The 22,403-nt window shown below is 43.9% G+C and overlaps 1 protein-coding gene across 4 annotated transcripts in view; it reads right to left on the bottom strand.

The window, feature by feature from the left end:
* Positions 1 to 19,194: 19,194 nt before the first annotated feature.
* Positions 19,195 to 22,403, bottom strand: part of pi4kb (phosphatidylinositol 4-kinase, catalytic, beta) — a 130,799-nt gene continuing 127,590 nt past the window's right edge. For all 4 annotated transcript variants that reach the window (XM_069940199.1, XM_069940196.1, XM_069940197.1 and 1 more), the window contains one exon: positions 19,195 to 21,898. In XM_069940199.1, the coding sequence (XP_069796300.1) occupies positions 21,717 to 21,898 (182 nt within the window). In that variant the 3' untranslated portion in view covers positions 19,195 to 21,716. The remainder of the gene's footprint in view (positions 21,899 to 22,403) is intronic.

The raw sequence follows: 22,403 nt of genomic DNA, 5'->3' as shown, positions 1-22,403 counted from the left end.
TCATCGCGCTCGCTCGCGCGCGCCGCCGACCCTGCGCAGCTGGGACTGGGGTCGGAACTGCGCAGGCGCGCGTCGTGGCCCGTGGGGGGGGGGGGCCTTAAAGCGAGACCCTGCCCCTTAAAGCGAGACCGACGCCCCCATTTGTCGCTACACAACCAAAAACGATGGCATGCACGGTTTCTGAGGGCCGAAGGGTCTCTGTTGTGAGCAGCCCGGGCTTTGGAAGACGAAATCAAACAAATTCAACGGTTGTTAAGGCAGAAAATATTTTTTACCCAATTGTAGTGGGGGTGGAAGGGGCCATTCAGCCCCCTTGAGAATTGGGGACGGGCAGTGGCGTTCAGCCCCTCAGTGGGTCCTATTATAGAGATAGGAGTCCGCCATTCTGCTCAAAGCAAAATAAAATAACAACTGGAAGAACTCAGCAAGTTGAGCAGGATCTGTGGAGCTAAAAGAATGGTCAACTGCTGTTTAAATGGCAGGCGATTGCATCTACATGGTGAAGCCGCATCTTGTGCACTGCATATAGTTCTGGTCTATATAAATGTTTCCATTGCAATACTGCTGCAAAACCATAGATTTTGTGATATGTCCATAACAAATTCTGAGTTTCATATCCGCCCACGCCATGTTGCACATCTCTCCGGTCACCCTTATGTGAGAGATGAGAAAAACTGACATTGCAATATGAACATTAAGAAATGAAGAAAATAAAATTGATACATAAGTAAATGAATGAAGCCAGTGCAAACAACATGAGACATGGATATTAGAAGACAGGAAGCTGACACTGTCTGAGTAAGATAAGAATCTCCTACACCAGCAAGTTCACTGAATGAAGGAGAGAAGGACAGACAATTGAGAATAGAAGTAGAGTTAGTCTGAATGAGATAAGGGTCGCCAAGCCCCAGATAGAATTAGCAAGGCTTGCAGAAATAATTAGAAGACCTTAGATAGTATTAGCAAGTTATACATATATAATTAGTAAGCCATACAACAGATTTTTCAAGTATGCATATTTAACTAGTAAACCCTAGACAAGATTAACGAACCCTGCAGATGAAGGGACTGTAGCCCTGAGAGTCGGGAAGGTGTGAATGGGGACAAGGGCTAGGATGTGAATAAGGACAATGGGAATAATGGCATAAGAAGACACCGACAGGATACCCCCTGATCCTCCAAGTGTACTGAAACTGCACGTAGGCAGGAAGAATTGCCTCTGCCAAACCCATCCAGGGGGCAGAAGAATGTAAGGGGGAGGGTATTCTGATGCTGAAATTTACTGTATAAAAGTTGGGTGAGCCCCAGTGTATGTGTGTATTCCCAGGGTAAGGGGAAGCACCCAACTTTGCATTGTTGCTGTAATAAATGTTCTTTGTTCTCAATTTTTGTCTCGAGCAATTTCTTTAAAGGTACATCTATTTCTAACACTTACGAAGACCTTCTCCTTCGTCTCTCCGTCGATTCGAAGCTTTCATCTTTCAATTGCCCAAGGTTGGTTTGCAGATGCAGCAGGCGATCGAGAAGGCAAATGGATGTTGGCCTCTTTTGCCAGACGACTTGAATATAGGACAGGGAGGTTATGCTGCAACTGTACAAGGTCCTGGTGAGGTGAGATCTGGATTACAGTTCTTAGATTTATTGTCAGAGTACATACAACCCTGAGATTAATTTCCCTGTGGGCCTGGCAGAATTATCACTTGGCAGTGCAATAAATCTGTCTTCAACATACACATGTAAACAAATAAAGAAATGTAAACAAACTGACTGTGCAATACAGAGGACAAACTGCTTTTCCCAGAGCATGGAGAATCTGTGGAATTCGCTGCCCATTGAAGCAGTGGAGGCGATATCGGTAAATATATTTAAGACAGGATGGATAGATTTTTACATAGTAGGGGAATTAAGGGATATGGGGAAAAGGCTGTGAGGTGGAGATAATCCGATCACCCATGATCTCATTGAATGGTTGAACAGGCTCAATGGGCCGGATGGTTGACTCCTGCTCCTATTTCTTATGTTTCAGCTGCTTCTGTCAGGAGGATACAGGAGGATCAGAGCCAGCACCACCAGGCTGAGGAACAGCTTCTTCCCATGGCCAGTGAGAACGTGAACAACCAAAGGAACCGCTCACACTGACCACCCGAGACTCTTGTATTCACGAAACAATATTTATTTGTATATACGAATACTTGTCCTGCGTATGCATTGTTTGTCTGTATGTGCATTATGTCTGGTTGTGTGTCTGCGGGTTTTGCAGAGGACCAGAGGACGCTGCTTCGTCAAGTTGTGCTTGTGCAATCAGCTGACAGTAAAAGTTTTACCAGCATTCACGGCCAAGATCTCTTGCTTCACGGTTGCCAAGACAATCACCAACTGTTCCTTCCACGGGTCTTGTCTCAAATCCCGACAATGAGGTCTGCTGGCTCCATCTCGGGAAGGGGTGGGGGGGTGGTTCAGATCATAGATGCAGCATGGTAACTGACCCTTCCAAACGCACCAACGTGAATTAACCACCAATTCAGACAAATCCTTCATTCATCTGGATTTTTAAAAATCCTCCTGACAATTCCACCCCCATCCTCCCCACGGATTCTACCACTCACTTATACCTTTGACCGCAGACATTAGAACAGAGTTAGGCCTTCCAGTCTGCTCCACCATGCTTGATTTATTTTTCCTCAGCCCCATTCACCTGCTTCCCACCACCCCCACGCTAAACTTTGACACTGTTACTAATATAGAACCTTCAATCTCTGGAGTGATTCTGGAAATGAAAAGGTTATCAGATTGTTTTTATTTTTATTTTTATTTTTTAAATTTTTTATTTTTCACACCATAAACCACATTGACCATGATACATACATTTTCCTTTTCAAATATAGACAGTGTCATTTTCTCCCCCCCCTCCCTACCTCCCCCCCATCCATTTAAAGTAAAAAATCTAAGATACATTAAACCAGTCAAACAATGTTGTCATTCAATAAAAATAAACAAGAAATTCCACTGAGTCAATTCTTTTCATTTCTTTCTCCTTTCGTTAATTTAGGTGGTAAATGTCCCCGGTAGGTTTTCTCTATTGTGTTTCATGTATGGCTCCCATATTTGTTCAAATATTTCAATATTATTTCTTAAACTATATGTTATTTTTTCTAATGGAATACATTTATTCATTTCTATATACCATTGTTGTATTTTCAAATTGTCTTCCAATTTCCAGGTTGACATAATACATTTTTTTTGCTACGGCTAGAGCTATCTTAACAAATCTTTTTTGTGCACCATCCAAATCAAGTCCAAATTCTTTGTTTTTTATGTTACTTAGGAGGAAGATCTCTGGGTTTTTTGGTATATTGTTTTCTGTAATTTTATTTAATATCTGGTTTAGATCTTCCCAAAATTTTTTCACTTTCTCACACGTCCAGATTGCATGAATTGTTGTTCCCATTTCTTTTTTACAACGAAAACATCTGTCAGATACTGTTGGGTCCCATTTATTTAACTTTTGAGGTGCAATAAATAGCCTGTGTATCCAGTTATATTGTATCATACGTAACCTCGTATTTATTGTATTTCTCATCGTTCCAGAACATAACTTCTCCCATGTTTCCTTTTTTATCTTTATATTTAAATCTTGTTCCCATTTTTGTTTAGTTTTACCATTTGTTTTCTCATTCTCCTTTTCTTGCAGTTTAATATACATATTTGTTATAAATCTTTTGATTATCATTGTATCTGTAATCACATATTCAAAGTTACTTCCCTCTGGTAACCTCAGACTGCTTCCTAATTTGTCCTTCAAGTTGGATCTCAATTGGTAATATGCCAGCATTGTATCTTGAGTTATATTGTATTTATCTTTCATTTGTTCAAAGGATAATAATCTATTTCCTGAAAAACAATTTTCTATTCTTTTGATCCCTTTTCTCTCCCATTCTCTAAAGGAAAGGTTATCTATTGTAAAAGGGATTAGCTGATTTTGCGTCAATATTAGTTTTGGTACCAAAGAATCCAGAAATCTTTCTCCTAAGTAACATAAAAAATAAAGAATTTGGAATTGACTTGGAGGTTGCACAAAAAAGATTTGTTAAGATAGCCCTAGCCGTAGCAAAAAAATGTATTATGTCAACCTGGAAATTGGAAGATAATTTGAAAATACAACAATGGTATATAGAAATGAATAAATGTATTCCATTAGAAAAAATAACATATAGTGTAAGAAATAATATTGAAATATTCGAACAAGTATGGGAGCCTTACATTAAATACAATAGCGAAAACCTACCGGGAACAAACATTACCTAAGTTGATGGAAGGAGAAGAGAAGAAAAGAATGGACTCAGTAGAATTTCTGGTGTATTTTTGTTGAATGACAACATTGTCTGACTGGCTTAATGCAACCTAGATTGTATACCTAAAATGGATGAGGGGGGTGGGGGTGGCTTGGGAGGAGGGAGGGGGGGGAGAAAAAGTCACTGTATATGTGTGAAAAAGAAAAAGTGTATATCATGGCTAACGTGATTTATGGTGTGAAAAATAAAAAATTTTAAAAAAAATATTAGTTTTGGTAGTTGGTAATTTGTTTTATTCCTTTCTACGTGAATCTTCTTCCAAATATTGAGCAGATGATGTAATACTGGAGAATTCCTACGTTGTACCAATTTTTCATCCCATTTAATATGTGTTTAGGTGTCTTTTCCCCTATTTTATCTAATTCTAATCTAGTCCAATCTGGCTTTTCCCTTGTTTGGTAAAAATCTGATAGGTATCTTAATTGTGCGGCTCTATAATAATTTTTAAAGTTTGGCAGTTGTAAGCCTCCTTGTTTATACCATTCTGTTAATTTATCTAGTGCTATCCTCGGTTTCCCCCCTTTCCATAAAAATTTCCTTATTATTTTCTTTAACTCCTTGAAGAATTTTTCTGTCAAGTGTATTGGCAATGCCTGAAATAGGTATTGTATCCTTGGGAAAATGTTCATTTTAATACAGTTTATCCTTCCTATTAGTGTTAATGGTAAATCTTTCCAATGCTCCAAATCGCCCTGTAATTTTTTCATTAGTGGATAATAATTGAGTTTATATAGATGGCCGAGATTTTTATTTATTTGTAAACCTAGGTATCTTATTGCTTGCATTTGCCATCTGAATGGTGATTCCTTCTTAAATTTTGAGAAATCCGCATTATTCATTGGCATTGATTCACTTTTATTTACGTTAATCTTGTAACATGATACTTCTCCATATTCCTTCAATTTCTTATATAATTCTTTTATTGATAGTTCTGGTTCTGTTAAGTATACTATAACATCATCCGCAAATAAACTGATTTTATATTCCTTGTCTTTTATTTTTATCCCTTTTATATTATTTTCTGTTCTTATCAATTCTGCTAGTGGTTCTATAGCTAACGCAAACAATAAGGGTGATAGTGGGCATCCCTGCCTTGTTGATCTGCTTAGGTTAAATTGCTTTGATATATATCCATTTACTGTCACTTTCGCCAATGGCCCCTTATATAATGCTTTAATCCAATTAATATACTGCTCTGGTAAACTGAATTTTTGCAATACTTTGAATAAATAATTCCATTCTACTCTGTCAAAGGCCTTCTCTGCGTCTAAAGCAACTGCTACTGTTGGCGCTTTACTCCCTTCTACTGCATGAATTAAGTTAATAAATTTACAAATATTGTCTGTTGTGCATCTTTTTTTAATAAATCCAATTTGGTCTAGATTTACCATTTTAGGTACATAATCTGCTAATCTGTTTGTTAATAGTTTAGCTATTATCTTATAATCAGTGTTAAGTAATGATATTGGTCTATATGACGCTGGTGCGAGTGGATCTTTCCCTTGCTTTGGTATTACTGTAAATATTGCTGTTTTACATGAATCTGGTAAGCTTTGTGTTTTGTCAATCTGGTTGATTACTTCCAGGACGGGAGAAATTAATAAATCTTTAAATGTTTTATAGAATTCTATTGGGAATCCATCCTCTCCTGGTGTTTTATTATTTGGTAGTTTTTTTATTATCTCTTGTATTTCTACTATTTCAAATAGTTCTGTTAATTTATTTTGTTCCACTATTTGTAATTTTGGTAGTTCAATTTTAGTTAAAAATTCATCTATTTTGCCTTCTTTCCCTTCGTTTTCAGTTTGGTATAATTGTTCATAGAATTCTCTAAAGTTTTCATTGATCTCCGTTGGATTATATGTGATTTGTTTGTCTTTTTTCCTTGATGCCAATACCATTTTCTTAGCTTGTTCTGTCTTAAGCTGCCATGCTAGAATTTTGTGCGTTTTTTCCCCTAGTTCATAATATTTGTTTTGTCTTCATTATGTTCTTCTCCACCTTATATGTTTGTAGTGTTTCATATTTTATTTTTTTTATCTGCCAATTCTCTTCTTTTAGTTGTATCTTCCTTCATTGCTAATTCTTTTTCTATATTTACTATTTCCCTTTCCAACTGCTCTGTTTCCTGATTATAGTCCCTCTTCATCTTGGTTACATAACTTATTATTTGCCCTCTAATGAACTCTTTCATTGCATCCCATAGTATAAACTTATCTTTCACTGATTCTGTATTTATTTCAAAGCACATTTTAATTTGTCTTTCAATGAATTCTCTAAAATCCTGCCTTTTAAGTAGCATGGAGTTTAATCTCCATCTATACATTCTTGGAGGGATGTCCTCTAACTCTATTGTCAATATCAAGGGTGAATGGTCCGATAATATTCTAGCTTTATATTCAGTTTTTCTTACTCTATCTTGCATACGAGCTGATAACAGAAATAGGTCTATTCTTGAGTATGTTTTATGTCTACCCGAATAATATGAATATTCCTTTTCCTTTGGGTGTTGTTTCCTCCATATATCCAAAAGTTGCATTTCTTCCATCGATTTATTTATAAATTTGGTTACTTTGTTCTTTCTGTTAATTTTTTTCCCAGTTTTATCCATATTTGAATCCAAATTAAGGTTGAAATCCCCTCCTATTAATATGTTCCCTTGCGTATCTGCTATCTTCAAAAAAATATCTTGCATAAACTTTTGATCTTCTTCGTTAGGTGAATATACATTGAGTAGATTCCAAAACTCCGAATATATCTGACATTTGATCATTACATATCTCCCTGCTGGATCTATTATTTCCTCTTCTATTTTAATTGGTACATTTTTACTGATTAATATAGCTACTCCTCTTTCTTTTGAATTATACGACGCTGCTGTTACATGTCCTACCCAATCTCTCTTTAATTTCTTGTGCTCCAATTCAGTTAAATGTGTTTCTTGCACAAATGCTATATCAATTTTTTCTTTTTTCAGTAAATTTAGCAGTTTCTTCCTTTTGATTTGGTTATATATTCCATTAATATTTAAAGTCATATAGTTCAACGTAGCCATTTCATACTTTGTTTATCTTCCCTGTCCGTTTCTCCATCATCACCTTTCCTTCTTATCCATTTCTGCTTTCTTTTTTTGAACACTTTATAAGACAACATATCTAAAACATCAAACATTTTCCTTATTTTCCTATTTAAAACTTCTTTAACCCCATTCTCCCCTCCCCCTCCTGAGTTGCCCTTTATCCCTTGTCGGGCAACAACATCTTCCCTCTCCATTTGGATTCGCGAATTCACTCGCAAACGTCAACTGATTTTGCAGTGACCGTAACTCCTCCCCACCCAGCCCCCCCCCTCAGAAAATATTTCAATTTTCATATGTAACAAAGGTCACTCTTTTAATTCCCTCCTTATTCCCTCTATTCCCTTATTAATTCTTATCTATACTCTATATATTTTCCTCTAAATACGGATACATTCATGTATACACACATATACATACACATCTAAATACACACACATATACCCATGTACACACATACATATAGTTCGTGGTCATTTTTACTCTCATTACATGTCTTCATCTCTCTGCTTGTTTTGTAGTTGTTCTGCAAATTTTCGTGCTTCCTCCGGATCCGAGAATAGTCTGTTTTGCTGCCCTGGAATAACTATTTTAAGTACCGCTGGGTACTTTAGCATAAATTTATATCCTTTTTTCCATAGGATCGTTTTTGCTGTATTAAACTCCTTCCTCTTCTTCAGGAGTTCAAAACTTATGTCTGGATAGAAAAAAATGTTTTGACCTTTGTATTCTTTTTTTTTTTTTTTTTTTTTTTTTTTTTTTTAAATTTTTTTATTTTTCACACCATAAATCACATTAGCCATGATATACACTATTTCTTTTCACACATATACAGTGACTTTTTCTCCCCCCCCCCCCTTTCCTCCCAAACCACCCCCCCACCCCCCCCTCTCATCCATTTTAGGTATACAATCTAGGTTGCATTAAGCCAGTCAGACAATGTTGTCATTCAACCAAATTACACCAGAAATTCTACTGAGTCCATTCTTTTCTTTCCTTCTCCTTCCATCAACTTAGGTAATGTTTGTCCCCGGTAGGTTTTCGCTATTGTATTTAATGTAAGGCTCCTATACTTGTTCGAATATTTCAATGTTATTTCTTAACCAATATGTTATTTTTTCTAATGGAATACATTTATTCATTTAAATTTGGTAGTTTCTTCCTTTTAATTTGGTTATGTATTCCATTAATATTTAAAGACATATAGTTCAGCGTAGCCCTTTTATATTTTGTTTATCTTCTCTTTCCGTTTTTCCATCATTACCTTTCCTCCTTTTCCATTTCTGTTTTCTTATTTTCAACTCTTTATAAGACAACATTCCTACAACATCTAACATTTTCCTTATTCTCCTATTTCTATCTTATTTATCCCCAATCTCCCCTTCACCTCCTGAGTTGTCCTTTATCCCTTGTCGGACAACCACATCTCCCCTCTCCATTTGGATTTGCGAATCCACTCGCAAGCGTCAACTGATTTTGCAGTGACCGCTATTTCCCCCCACCCCGCCTCCCCCAGAAAAGATTTCACTTTTCATATGTCACAAAGGTCCCTCTTTTAATTCCCTCCTTATTCTCTCTATTCCATTACCTTCCCTTATTAATTCTTGTCTATACTATCCATATTTTCCTCTAAGTACAGATACATTCATGTATGCTCATTGTCTCTATTCACTCTTATACCTCTTTACCTGCATACATATCAATCGTGATCATTTTTACTCTCATTACCCGTCTTCATCCCTCAGTCTATTTTTGTCTTTACCCACATACATATCAGTCGTGATCATTTTAACTCTCATTACCCGTCTTCCTCCCTCAGTCTATTTTTGTAATTGTTCTGCAAATTTTCGTGCTTCTTCTGGATCCGCGAATAGTCTGTTTTGTTGTCCTGGAATAAATATTTTCAATACCGCTGGATGCTTTAGTATAAATTTATACCCTTTCTTCCATAAAATCGCCTTTGCTGTATTGAACTCTTTTCTCTTCTTTAGGAGTTCAAAACTTATATCTGGATAAATGAAGATTTTTTGTCCTTTATACTCCAGTGGTTTGTTGCCCTCTCTTACTTTTTCCATTGTCTTCTCCAGTACCTTTTCTCTTGTAGTATATCTTAGGAATTTTACTACAATAGATCTTGGTTTTTGTTGTGGTTGTGGTTTAGAGGCCAATACTCTATGTGCCCTTTCTATTTCCATTTCATGCTGTAGTTCTGGACATCCTAGGGTCTTAGGTATCCACTCTTTTATAAACTCCCTCATATTCTTGCCTTCTTCATCTTCCTTAAGGCCCACTATCTTTATGTTATTTCTTCTGTTATGGTTTTCCATTGTATCTATTTTTTGAGCTAGTAGTTCTTGTGTCTCTTTAGTTTTTTTATTAGATTCCTCCAATTTCTTTTTTAAGTCTTCTACCTCCATTTCTGCTGCTACTGCCCGCTCTTCCATCTTGTCCATTTTCTTTCCCATTTCTGTTAAGGTCATCTCCATTTTATTTATTTTCTCTTCTGTGTTGTTTATTCTTTTTCTTAAATCCTTAAATTCCTGTGTTTGCCATTCTCTAAATGATTCCATGTATCCTCTAATAAGAGCAAGTATATCCTTTACCTTGCCTCTCTTTTCTTCTTCTATTTCACCATACTCTTCCTCTTCTTCTTCCTCTGGGTTGGCCATCTGTTGTTTCTTTGCTGCCCTTTCCTCCTCTTCTATCTTGTTTCTATTGTCTTCTGTGGTCTCTTCTTGCTGCAGGTGTTCTGCAGCTGTCGTTGCCGGCTGTGGAGATCGACTCCCCAGCTGGTCCCCCCTCCCGTCGGTGTGTTTTTTTTCATTCGCATCGCGCATGCGCGAAACTTCGCGCATGCGCGGTTGCGCACTTTTGTTCGGCTCTGCGAGCCATTTTTGTAGTCCATTATTTACCGACCTGAGGGAGCGGGTTTCTCTCTCCGCAGCGGGCCTCTTCGGACAGGTAAGGCCTTCACCTTTTTCCTCCTTTGTCTTCTCTTCCTCTCTTCTTACCGTTGCTTTCGACTTTTCTTTTTTTGTCGCCATCTTCTTTCCACCTTTATACTCACTTTTCTGTAACTTTTATTTCTGTGCCTTTGTGTTTTCTCTTGTTTTTCCCGACTTTTCTGGAGAGGGCTGGAGTTCACCGTCCGGCCACTACTCCATCACGTGACTCCTCGACCTTTGTATTCCAGTGGCTTTTTGTCTTCTCTTATTTTCTTCATTGCTTTCTCCAATATATTTTCTCTTGTTGTATATCTTAAGAATTTTACTAAAATGGATCTTGGTTTTTGCTGCGGTTGTGGTTTCGGGGCTAATGTTCTATGTGCCCTCTCTATTTCCATTTCTTCCTGTAATTCTGGTCTTCCTAGGACCCTGGGGATTTATAAATTCTCTCATATTCTTGCCTTCTTCATCTTCCTTAAGGCCCACTATCTTTATATTATTTCTTCTATTATAGTTTTCTATTATATCTATCTTCTGAGCTAACAGCTCATGTGCCTCTTTAACTTTTTTATTAGATTCTTCTAATTTCTCTTTTAAGTCCTCTACTTCCATTTCTATGATTATTTCTCGTTCTTCCACATTATCCACTCTTTTTCCTATCTCTGATATGGCCATTTCCATTTTATTCATTTTTTCTTCTGCATTCTTAATTCTTCTTTTTATCTCATTAAATTCTTGTAATTGCCATTTTTTCACTGATTCCATATATTCTTTAAAAAATGATACATCCATTGTCTTGCTTTTCTCTTCTTCTTCCACTTCTTTCTGTTCTTCTTCTTCCTCTTGATTGACCATCTGTTGTTTCCTTGTTTTCTTTTTACCCTCTTCTTTCTTGTTGTCGTTATTGTCTGTGTTCTGCACCTGCTGCTGTGCTGCAGGTGTCTCTCAGCTGTGGAGATCGACTCCGCAGCTGTTCCCCCCTCCCGTCAGTGTGTTTTTTTTCATGCGCATGCGTGGTTGCGCACTTTTACTCGGCTCTGCCAGCCATTTTTGTAGTCCCGAGCCCGGGACTTCCACTGACCTGTGGGAGCGGGCTTCTCTCTCCGCGGCGGGCCTCCTCGGACAGGTAAGGCCTTCACCTTTTTCTTCCGACGTTCTTTCTTCTTCTCTTCTTCCCGTTGTTTTCGACTTTTCTCTCTTCGCTGCCATTTTCTTCTCACCTTTATTTTTACTTTGTTTTAAATTTTAATCTTGTACCTTTGAGTTTTGTGCGTTTTTTTTTAACTTTTCCGGAGAGGACTGGAATTCCCTGACTGGCCACTACTCCATCATGTGACTCCCCAAAAGGTTATCAGATGAGGAGCGTTTAACAGCTCATGGCCTGTACTTGTTGGAATTTAGGAAAACGAGGGGGGGGAGGGGGAAATCTCATTGAAACATTTCAAATGTTGAAAGATGTGTACAGAGTCGATGGAGGAAGGGTGTTTCGCACGGTAGGAGAGTCTCGGACAAGAGGGCGCAACTTCAGGATTGGAGGGTGTCCGCTTCGGACAGAGCTGCGGAGGAATTCCTTCAGCTGGAGAGGCGAATCTGTGGAATTTGTTGCCACAGGCAGTTGTGGTCATTGGGTGTATTTAAGGCAGAGATTGATTAGTCAGGGCAACAAAGGTTTAATGGGGAGAAGTAAAACACCAAAGTCTGCAAACACCGCAGTTGAAGTCAAAATGGAGAAACTCAGCAGGTCAAACAACGTGCAGGTTGAGGTATTTAGGTATCATGGGCCTGTTACCGTGCTGGGTGTCCGAATGTAGTTAAATTTATATAAAGTGTGATGCGAGACCTGCTGAGTTTCTCCGCCATTGTGTTTTTACTACAATTACAGCATCGGCAGATTTTCATGTTTCACGCTGTTCCACTCCCCTCAGAAGCAAGTCCTTCGGCTCATCCTCTGCATGTAAACTGTACGCGTCACAGCTTGGTTCAGAAATCCCAGGAATGCTGAAGGTTGCGGAATAGTGGAAAATTAAACCAGGCCTGTCACGCACCTACCTCCCGTCCACTGCCTTCATCCACCTGAGACGCCGCCTCAACAAGGCAGCCGTCATCATGAAGGTCCCCCCTTGGTCACAACCTCTTCTCAGTGCTCCCTTCGGGCAGAATGTTACAGAAGAGGCCTGAAAGCCCACACCTCCCGGGGTCAAGTGCGGCACGGTTAGAGCAATACAGCGCCAGCGTTCAGGACTGGGGTTTGGATCTGACGTTGCCTGTAAGGAGTTTTTACGTTCTCCACATGTCTGCGTGGGTTTCCTCCCACCCTTTAGAAACGTGCCATGTGGGTTGTAAGTCAATTTCGTGCAATTGCGCAGCACGGGCTTGTGGACCGAAAGGGCCTGTTACTGTGCTGTAGGTCTAAATTTAAATGGTTTTTTCCACAAAGGCTCTTGAACTCCATCTCCCCATATCCCCTAATTCCTCTATCATGTAAAAATTTATCTAACTGAATTTTAAATATGTTTAATGAGGCAGCCTCAACCACTTCCCTGGTTAGAGAATTCCAAACATTCACTACTCTCTGGAAAAAACTATTTTTCCTCATCTCTGTCCTAAATCTACTCCCCCGAATCTTGAGACTGTGTCCTCTCGTTTTAGTAACTTGCATATCCAAGAAGAAATAGCTCTTCGATAGAACCAATAGAATTGAATGGCCCTTGAATGTGCTGTGAAGTTCTATGGTTTGAGAGGAAATCCAGAAGATTATGGAGGAGATTCTGGGGCCTGCTTAAAGGACACTCAGAGTGAAACATGAATGTCTGCAGATGTGATTGTAGTAAAAATACACAGAAATGCTGGCAGGTAGGTGGAGTTAGGTCATAAATTAGATCAGCCATGATCGTATTGAATGGTGGAACAGGCTCGATGGGTCATTTTTGGCCTACTCCTGTTCCTACTTCCCATGTTCATATGAACTTCCTCATATAACCCTATCCCATTGGTTCCTATGGCATCCTAGGCCAGGGGTACTCCGTGGTTACTCAGGAATTACTTAAGGTGGTATGTGAGTGAAAAGAAAAGGTTGAGAACCACTGCCCTATCCCTAAACCACTCCGGGACCAGCAAATTCGCTGGAGAAACTCAGCAGGCCACACTGCATCCTCGGAAAGTAATATGTGGTTAGCGTTTTGGACCTGAACACCTCACCAGTAATGCCCAATATCGGGCAGATGAGAGAATGAGGAGGAGGGTGGGTGGGGAGGAGCATGGCTTTACAGGTCATTCGTAGATGCAGGTGAGGGGGGGGGGGCAGAGAAAGGAACTGGGAGATGATGGGGAGGGAGCAGAAAAATGCTGTCTGAGAGGAGTAAGGGGTCAGGGTGGGGAGCTGGAGGAAGGTTTGCAGGTACTGAGAGTCTAGATAGGCAAGGAGTGCAATGTTGGTAAATGTGACTTTATTCCCTTCGGAAGGAAAAATGGAAGATCAGATTGTTATTTCAATGGAAAGTGATTGCAGCCGTGCAGAAGGGCTTGTGCATGAATTGCATAAGGTTGATTTGTAGGTGCAACAGGCAAATGGAAGGTTGGCCTTCAATGCCGGAGGGATTGAATTTAGGAGCAGGGAGGTTGTGCTGCCACTGGACAAGGTCCTGGTGAAGCCGCATCTGGAGAACTGCAGCAGTTCCGGTCTCCGTACTCAAGGAAGGATGGACTGGCTTTGAACGCGGTGCAGAGGAGGGATGAAGGGGTCGGCCTATGAGGAGAGATCGAATCGTCTGGGACTGTACTAAAAGAATGAGAGTGGTTCTTATAGAAATGTATAAAATTATGAAACACGTCAATAAGATAGAGGTCGGTAAGTTGTTCCCATTGATGGGGGAGACCAAACCTGGGGACATAGCCTCAACATCTAGGGTAGTAGATTTAGGGCGGAGATGAGGAGGAACTGCTCTTAACAGAGGTTCGGGAATCTGTGGGATTTGCTGCCCGTTGAAGCAATGGTGCCGACCTCAGTAAATATTTTTAAGACAAGGTTGGATGGATTTTGACACAGTAGGGGGATTAAGGGATACGGGGAAAAGGCAGGTCGGTGGAGATGATCAGATCAGCCATGATCTCACTGAATGGTGGAGCAGGCTGGACGGGCCGGATGGCCGACTCCTGATCCTATTTCTTAGATCTGATGTTCTTAATTGGCCCCCCCCTTCCCCATCAACACCTTGGTTCCACGAGACTCTTGTGAGCCCACACGTGGGGTTTTGGAGACGCCTCATGACAGGAAGGATGTGGAAGCTCTGGAAAGGTCGCAGAGGATGCTGTCTGGATTGGAGGTTGACAGAGCTGGGACTTTTTGGAGTGACAAAGGATGGGAGGTGACTTAATAGAGGTCGACGAGATTATGAGGGGCTTAGATAGGGCGGACGGACAGCGCCTTCTTCCTGAGGCAAATACAGCAAATACCAGAAGATATCAGTTTAAGGCGAGTAGGGGAGGCATCGGGCAAGTTTTAAAAAAAACTATATAGGTGGGTGCCTGGAATACATTGCCAGGGGTGGAGATGGCGGCTGGGGCAACAGAAAGGTTCATAAGACTCTGAGACAGGCACATGGATGTAAGAAAAATAGTTTGTGTGGTGGAATTAGACTGTTGTGGAGTGGGTTTGTGTAGATTAGCACAATGCTGTGGGCTGATGGTAAAACGTGAAAGTCTGCGGACACTGCGATTAAAGTAAGAACACAAAGCTCAGCAGGTCAAACAGCGAACTTTATGTAGCAAAGATAAAGACACACAATTTACGTTTTGGGCTTGAGACCTTCGTCAAGGTACAAGCAAGATATCGGCAGGAGCCTGCACAAAATGGGGGGGGGGGGGGGTGAGGGGAGGAGCACAGTCCAACAGGCGGGAAGTAATAAGGGAGTGGGGAGGAATGGCTCTGCGAATGCAGAGTGGAGAACTGGAGGAATGGAAGGAGAATGGAGAGTGGTCCAGCAGAAACTGGAGAAGTCAATGTTAACCTCATCCTGTGGGAGACCCCAGGCAGGAAATTAAGTGTGGTTCCTCCAATGCACGGGTGCACTCGGGGGAGGGGGAGGCCATGGACAGACTTCAGTGTGGGAGTAGGGCTCGGATCTGAAGGGCCTGTGCTGTGATCTTGTCTCACCAATTCATAATATTACATTTCTATCGGATTCCCGCTCGTTCTTTGGAACTCTTGTGAGTACAGTCCAAGGGACTCTCTCTCCTCATGGGCTGACCCTCCCCCCCCATCAGCTCCAGCGCAAGCCCACCCTCCCCAAAGGGGTGACCCAGAGTTCCTCAGGCCCAAATCTCAGCCAAAGGGCCGGAGGACATGGAAGGGAAGCCGCATTGGGAGAGGCATTCACCGAGCGAACTGGTCCGCCCCGCCACCCCCTGCCAATTACTCTCAGGGGTGGGGTGTGGGGAGGGAGGGTCGCTGAGTGCGGCGGCATGTCCCGTCATGGGTCCCCGCGATGAAAATGACCCACAGCTTGACTCGATTTTGCGGGAGGTGTTTTTTTTAATCAATCACAAGACGACATGTACAAAACAGGAGTGGGGGGGGGGGAGGTTGACAAGTGAGAGGAAGTCTGGTGCGGGGCTGGTAAACAAAGGAAACAGAATTGTTGTTACGCCAGAGGCAAAAACTGTACAGCAATAAAATCTCAGCAGCTGTGGTTCCAATCAGGGAATGCAGCCAAACTGTTGCTTCAAATCCTATCCTCACATTGCCTGGAAAGTCTTAAAGAATTTAGTTACAGATTTTCAAAAAAAATCTAAATTTCAAAGCGTGCATTGCTTATACATACATATATATATATATATATATATATATATATATATGCATATGCATATATAAAAGAGCAATTTAAATACATTTTTAATAATATGTACAAAGATCCCTCTGTCGTGCTGGCAAAAAAGGGCGGGGAGGGGGTGTCATCCACAGAGCGAGGAGGGTGAAGAAAGGGGCTGGGATGCTATTCGGCACAGCCAGTTTTGGGATGGGAAGGGGGCAGAGCAGCATGGGAACGAGCATCGGGGGAGGGCTGCAGGCGAGGGGTGGCGGAAAGGGGAGGCTGCCTGCAAGAGAGGAAAAAATAAACGGGGGCATTTCGCAGTAAGTCACCGATTAGCTGGACCAACTCCCTGGTTCCTTCGATGTCATGTCACCAAAAACCCCAGGAACAGAAATAAGCCCCATCAGAGAGGAGGCGCACAGATGAAACCTCCGCCAACACCCACAGAGCCAAGCTCTCTCTTATCCACAGTCTCAGGTTAAGGCTTGTAAGGACAGCCTAGGTTAGGTACAAATTTTCCTGCACCATGCCTCAAAGATGCCATGACCAGATGAATCATTCTAAACGAATCATTCTCAACAGCAACAATTTCACTGGTGAACTTTGCCTGTGCACATTGAACAAGCAGTGAACCTGTTTCTTGGTGATGTCAAGGGGAAAAACGCTGGCCTCAGACACCAGTTTGCCATAGACAACTTAGCAAGCTAGGATGAGTGGTTTAGAAGGAAGTCGACCTGTGAGTGGTGAAACTTCTGGTTCTGTAAGGAATAGTTTTGCATTGATGTGGAAGGAGTGACAATTTTATTTACAAAACCAGATGTGGTAATTGTGAGGGAGCAAAGATGTGTTTGAAAAAGTGTGTGATGCATTGTGCATGGCAAAATATTCCCATTTCAAACAGACTGTTCCTGAACCGTCCCATCACACACTCCAGGGGCTGGGCTGAATGAAGTTCCCTCTGCACCGTCTCATCACACACTCCCAGGGTCACACAGAGTGAAGATCCCTCCACACCGTCCTGTCACCCACTCCCGGGGTCAGACACAGAGTAAAGCTCCCTCTGCATTTTCCCATCACACATACACAGGGTCAGACACAGAGTGAAGCTCCCTCCACACTGTCCCATCACCCACTCCCGGGGTCAGACACAGAGTGAAGTTCCCTCCACACCATCCTGTCACACACTCCCAGGGTCAGACACACAGTGAAGCTCCCTCCGCAACGTCCCATCACACGTTCCTGGGGTCAGACACAGAGTGAAGCTCCCTCCACACCGTCCCTTCACACACTCCCAGGGTCACACAGAGTGAAGATCTTTGCACACCGTCCCGTCACCCACTCCTGGGGTCAGACACAGAGTAAAGCTCCCTCTGCATTTTCCCATCACACATTCGCAGGGTCAGACACAGAGTGAAGCTCCCTCCACACTGTCCGGTCACCCACTCCAAGGGTCAGACACACAGTGAAGCTCCCTCCGCACCGTCCCATCACACGTTCCCGGGGTCAGACACAGAGAGAAGCTCCCTCTGCACTGTCCCATCTCACACTCCCAGGGTCAGACACAGAGTGAAGCTCCCTCCGCACCGTCCCATCACACGTTCCCGGGGTCAGACACAGAGAGAAGCTCCCTCTGCACTGTCCCATCACACACTTCCATGATACAGGTAAGAAACACAACAAAGCCCCTCTGTACTGTTTGGTCAGACATTCCCACTTGGGTGGGTGCATCATGAGTGAACAGAATAAAGCTCCCTCTTCTTTCAATGGCCAATCTCATGGCAGAGATAGCACAAGTTAGATGCAGAGTAAATGCCTCCCACAATCTCCTGAAGATATCCAGGACAAGTGTGTCACACCTCTTCGAAATACTCCTCTAAAACACATGTGGTTCGGTGAAGTGGTGGGAATGTTAATTGAAAGACCAGATCATCTATTAGCAGCTGTTGTTGATGTAACAGTAGGGTGTGGGGTTAGGATGGGCAACCATTTGTGGCACACAACTCTGCAACTCCGCCAATGGGCAGAAACTGTCACTGATGAATCGGCTCAACGAGCAAGAGTTCATCTTCACTGTCACAAGTTTCCACTTGGAGATTAAAGTGTCCCACTCAGCTGTCACCCTTCCTGAAGCGATGGCCTACTTTAGCCCAGTTGTCAATGACATCCTTGGCCCAGATAGGGGACGGGAGGAACTTCAGAATATGGACAGCCTCCCTCCCTCTGGGTTCAGTGACAGTGGGGCGTGAAGCTTCCCAGAGATACAATGGGAGAGCGAGAGCGTACGTGAATGAGGGAGAGAGCATATGGGAATGAGGGAGAGTATGTGTGAGAGAGAGCAATGGGAACGAGGGAGAGGGCAAGGGAGAGAGAGCACGGGAACGAGGGAGACCGTGAAGGAGAGCCCGAGGGAGAGCGCAGGGAGAGGGAAAGTGTGCAGGAGGGAAAATGAAAGGGAATGAGAGTGTGAGGGAGAGTGATGGAAAGAGTGTGAGAGGGCGAGGGAGAGAGAGTGTGAGGGAGAGAGTGTGAGAGAGAGGGAGGGCGAGGGAGAGAGTGCGCGAGGGAGGGAGAGGAAAGGGGGGAGAGAGCTCGAGAGGGGAGAGACGGAGAACAGCATTCCAGCAAAGGCAGCTGAGAGCTGCACCCGTGCACCAGGAAATTTCCACCTCTCAAATATTCACTCCTCTCGAACCTGGAAGATGAACAGCAAGGGCCGTCCAGGCATTGACATGGAATTTCCCTCTTCCTGACCGACTGTGGCAAAGGTGTGTGGGGCGAGGTGGGTGGGGGTCAGAGCTGGTGCCAGCTTGGGGCTGGAACACTGTACAACCAAAACGTGTGGTTTGACAGCGCCGGGTTTAACGGGGATCAGGTGAACCAAGACAGAATCATACAGGCTGCATCTCTCTCCTGCCAGTAACTCCCCAACCCCCCGCCTCTCTGCAGCCGATATCTCCCCCACCCTTCCACCTCTCTGCAGTCAACATCTTCTCCACCCCCCATCCGCTTCTCTGCAGCTGACAACTCCCCCCATCTCTATGCCGCCAGCATCTCCCCCATCCCCATCTCTCTGCAGCCAACTCTCCCACCCCACTTCGTTACCGCTCCTATGGAGTGGTGGTGAGGGGGAGAGGACTGGCTGGTCTTATTGGGGTTGGCGGAGATTGGAAGAACAAGGAAAATGGATTTTCTTCATGCTTTTGTTGGGGAGAAAGAACAAGCAGGCCATGACACCCAGAGACTGGCATTTCCCATCAGCAGACAGCTGAGACAAACAGAAAGACAGGCAAATCCCATCTCCCTGAAGTGAGGGTAAATTTGGTTGGGTGAAGGGGTGGGTGGGGGGGGGGGGGAACAAGAGCAAGAATAAACAATGCAATTCCCTCTAATCCATCCAAGGTGTACCGTTGGTTTGAGGTTCCAGAAACACTGCAACGTGGCCTTCATGAGAACCTCAAAACATTCTTGGCATGTTCCTACCTCGCCACAGACTTGGAACCAATCCACTCTCATTCTGCTCCCCCCCAACTTGGGTGGGGTTAATTCTGGTCTTGAACCTGCACCCCCCCCCATTAGTTTTGCACAAGGAAGCAAACTGAAAGCAGAAGGCCCCCATAGCTCTCTCGATTGTTCCAACCGGACGCAGGCAGTTGGGATGGGGGGGGGGGGGTGGGAAAAGTTTAGTTGAGGCTGAGTGTGGACCTCTTCTGGTTCAGCATCAAGGCTGGGTGGTTTTTTTTTTGTTCTCTCTTCTCCTTCCGCTTCTCCCTCAGCCATGGCAAATTCTACACGCCACCACACAGGACTGTGAGATCGACAGTGGGTGGGGGAAATTGGCAAGTGCAGCTCAGAACCAATACCTGGCATGACGGTCTGCACAGAACTGAGGGCACACGCTACGGGCAGCCGGGGGTGGGGGGGCGGGGTGGTGGGAGAAAGAGTTCCACCAGGGGAAGAGGGACAGGGAAGAACCGTTTGACTGAGAGCGGGGCTGCTGAAGTGAGAACAAAATAGGGAGCAGACCTCATTGAAGGAAAAGGGAGATAAACTCCCAAACTAGTATAGGTTGAACCTCTATTATCCGGTGCTCTGTGGTCCAACAACTCCCGTGGTCTGTCACGTTTTGAACCTGCCGCCGTTAGTACAAACTCCTTACAGACAACACGGGACTCGCTGGCGCTGTAAAGGCGTTTCCACCCCACAGTATTAGTTCCTGTTTTAACCTTTGTTCTACCTTTGATATGTTTACATAGGAGGTTCCCTTAGGGGTCAATTTCTGTTTTCCAGTATTTTATTGTGGTCCGCCAATAGCCAGGACCCGACGTCACCGGATTAAAGAGTTCAACCTGTACCTCTTAACTGACTTGCATTTTCTGTCCAAGAAAGACTTGTATTTCAATCGCAAACCTTCATGACATCCAAAAGTGCTTCACAGCCAATCGAAAACAGATATTTGCTGAAGAAAACTAAACCACAGATGTACAGAACAGAGATACCGCCCTTCTGACTTCACCAAGGTCCTATTGACCAAAGGAGAAAAAAATACTCAATTAAAAAGCATTGACACGCACACACAAACACAAAACGTGAGGGGTGTTTGCAGGTGGGGGAATTCAGAGCAGCGAGGAACGGTGGGTGCTTGGTCAGAATCAACGGGAGTGGAAAGGAAGGAGGCGGGGGGGGGGAGGGGGAGGAGGAGAGAAGATGCCTGGAAGGGGACAGTCTGAGCCAACCTGGCCCCGAGAGGTCGGCGAGCTGTTTCTCGTCAGAGCAGTGGTTCTTGGGGGATGACAGAGCGCCGAGGCAGGCGCCCACGGTTTGGATCAGAGGGAGGTTCCTCGCCGCTTCCCGAAACACTGTGCAGCCAGGTCAAGTATCTCTTCGTGTGCTGCCAGGACGCCGGGAATGCAGCCAATGTGACCACAGCAAGGTCCGAAATATGCAACGTAGACTTCTGTTTTTTTTAAATGTATATATTATATATACATATGTAATATATGTACATGGTTGGTTGAGGAATGAACACGTCAGGAACACCAGAACGGGCAGCAGTCACCATGAACTCTTCCTGTCCTCATTTCGAAGATTCAAGCAGGACTTGACACAGTCCCTTCAAGTATTTAGGGCAGTCTTCGGTTTGATGCAAAAGTGCTCTTTCTTGCCCTCCCCCCAAAAATTCTGAGCAAGCTCAGATGCATAGGAAGGACGGGTGGGTATAGTGTGGGGGAGAAAAAACAGGCTCTTTCATCGAGGAATCCAATCGTCTCCTGCAGATGGTGAGAGGTCCAGGCGACTCCTGGTTCCATGGAGAAACAGCATCTCGATCGCCCTTAGACGCAGGTATTCCTGTAACAATCTGCGAGGGTTTTGGGGAGGGGAGGGGGCTGGGTCCAGAAATCCACTGTGTCTTGGTCTTGGCAAACTTGCCCTCAGTTGTCCAGAGAGTGCAAATGCTCTCTCTTCACACATTCCCTTTCTTCGGTCTTCCCCACACAAATCCAGGGGAGGCGGAGGGGGGTTTGAGCAGAGCAGATCACATGATGCCATTGGTGAGGTACTGGAAGCCGTCGTAGAGCTTGGTGGTCAGCGAGCGCATGCTCCCATCCACCATCTGCTCAACCAGTCCCTGAAGCTGCTCCTCCGTCAGGTTCATGTGGAAACGCTCCTTGAGGTGACGTATTGTTCCGGAGCCGTGGAAACAGGGAAGCTGCGAGCCTGCGGAACAGGATGAAAGCACCAGGATTACTGGAAGCCAGAAGAATTCCTGCTGCGGTGCCCTTGCATTTGACACACCAGATGCTCCTACCTATTGAATGACACTTGGCAGAGCAATGGAACCAGGGTTGGGATGAGGTTTCTGTGGTGCACAGACCCAATGGGCCAAATGGCCTCCCATTGAGAAGCAGAGGAGACGTTTCTACAGGGGAAGGTGACCACGGCAGCAGACGAGCGAGGGGCTCAGTGGCCCCACACAGGTGGTGGACGACTTGCGGTCGGGGGACCTGCATGAGCCGCAGGAGACCAGGTGTTGGAGCCGGGATTCGAGAGGGTGCGAGGGCAGGAAGGGCTCCCGAAGGAGGCCTCGGACGCTGAAGGCTTCCCAATTGTGTTGGGTGGGGGTTTGGATCTGGAGCGCGGGCTGCTGTGGCCACGGGCGTGCTGGAGGCGAATCCACAGACACTCGGTGGCTCTGAAGGGACTCTCTTTTGCTTCTCTTTCT

The sequence above is a fragment of the Narcine bancroftii genome, chromosome 5, assembly GCF_036971445.1.
Source record: "Narcine bancroftii isolate sNarBan1 chromosome 5, sNarBan1.hap1, whole genome shotgun sequence".
Classification (NCBI taxonomy): domain Eukaryota; kingdom Metazoa; phylum Chordata; class Chondrichthyes; order Torpediniformes; family Narcinidae; genus Narcine; species Narcine bancroftii.
Note: the sequence above shows the minus strand (reverse complement) of the source record. Positions and strands in the feature narration are given on the sequence as shown.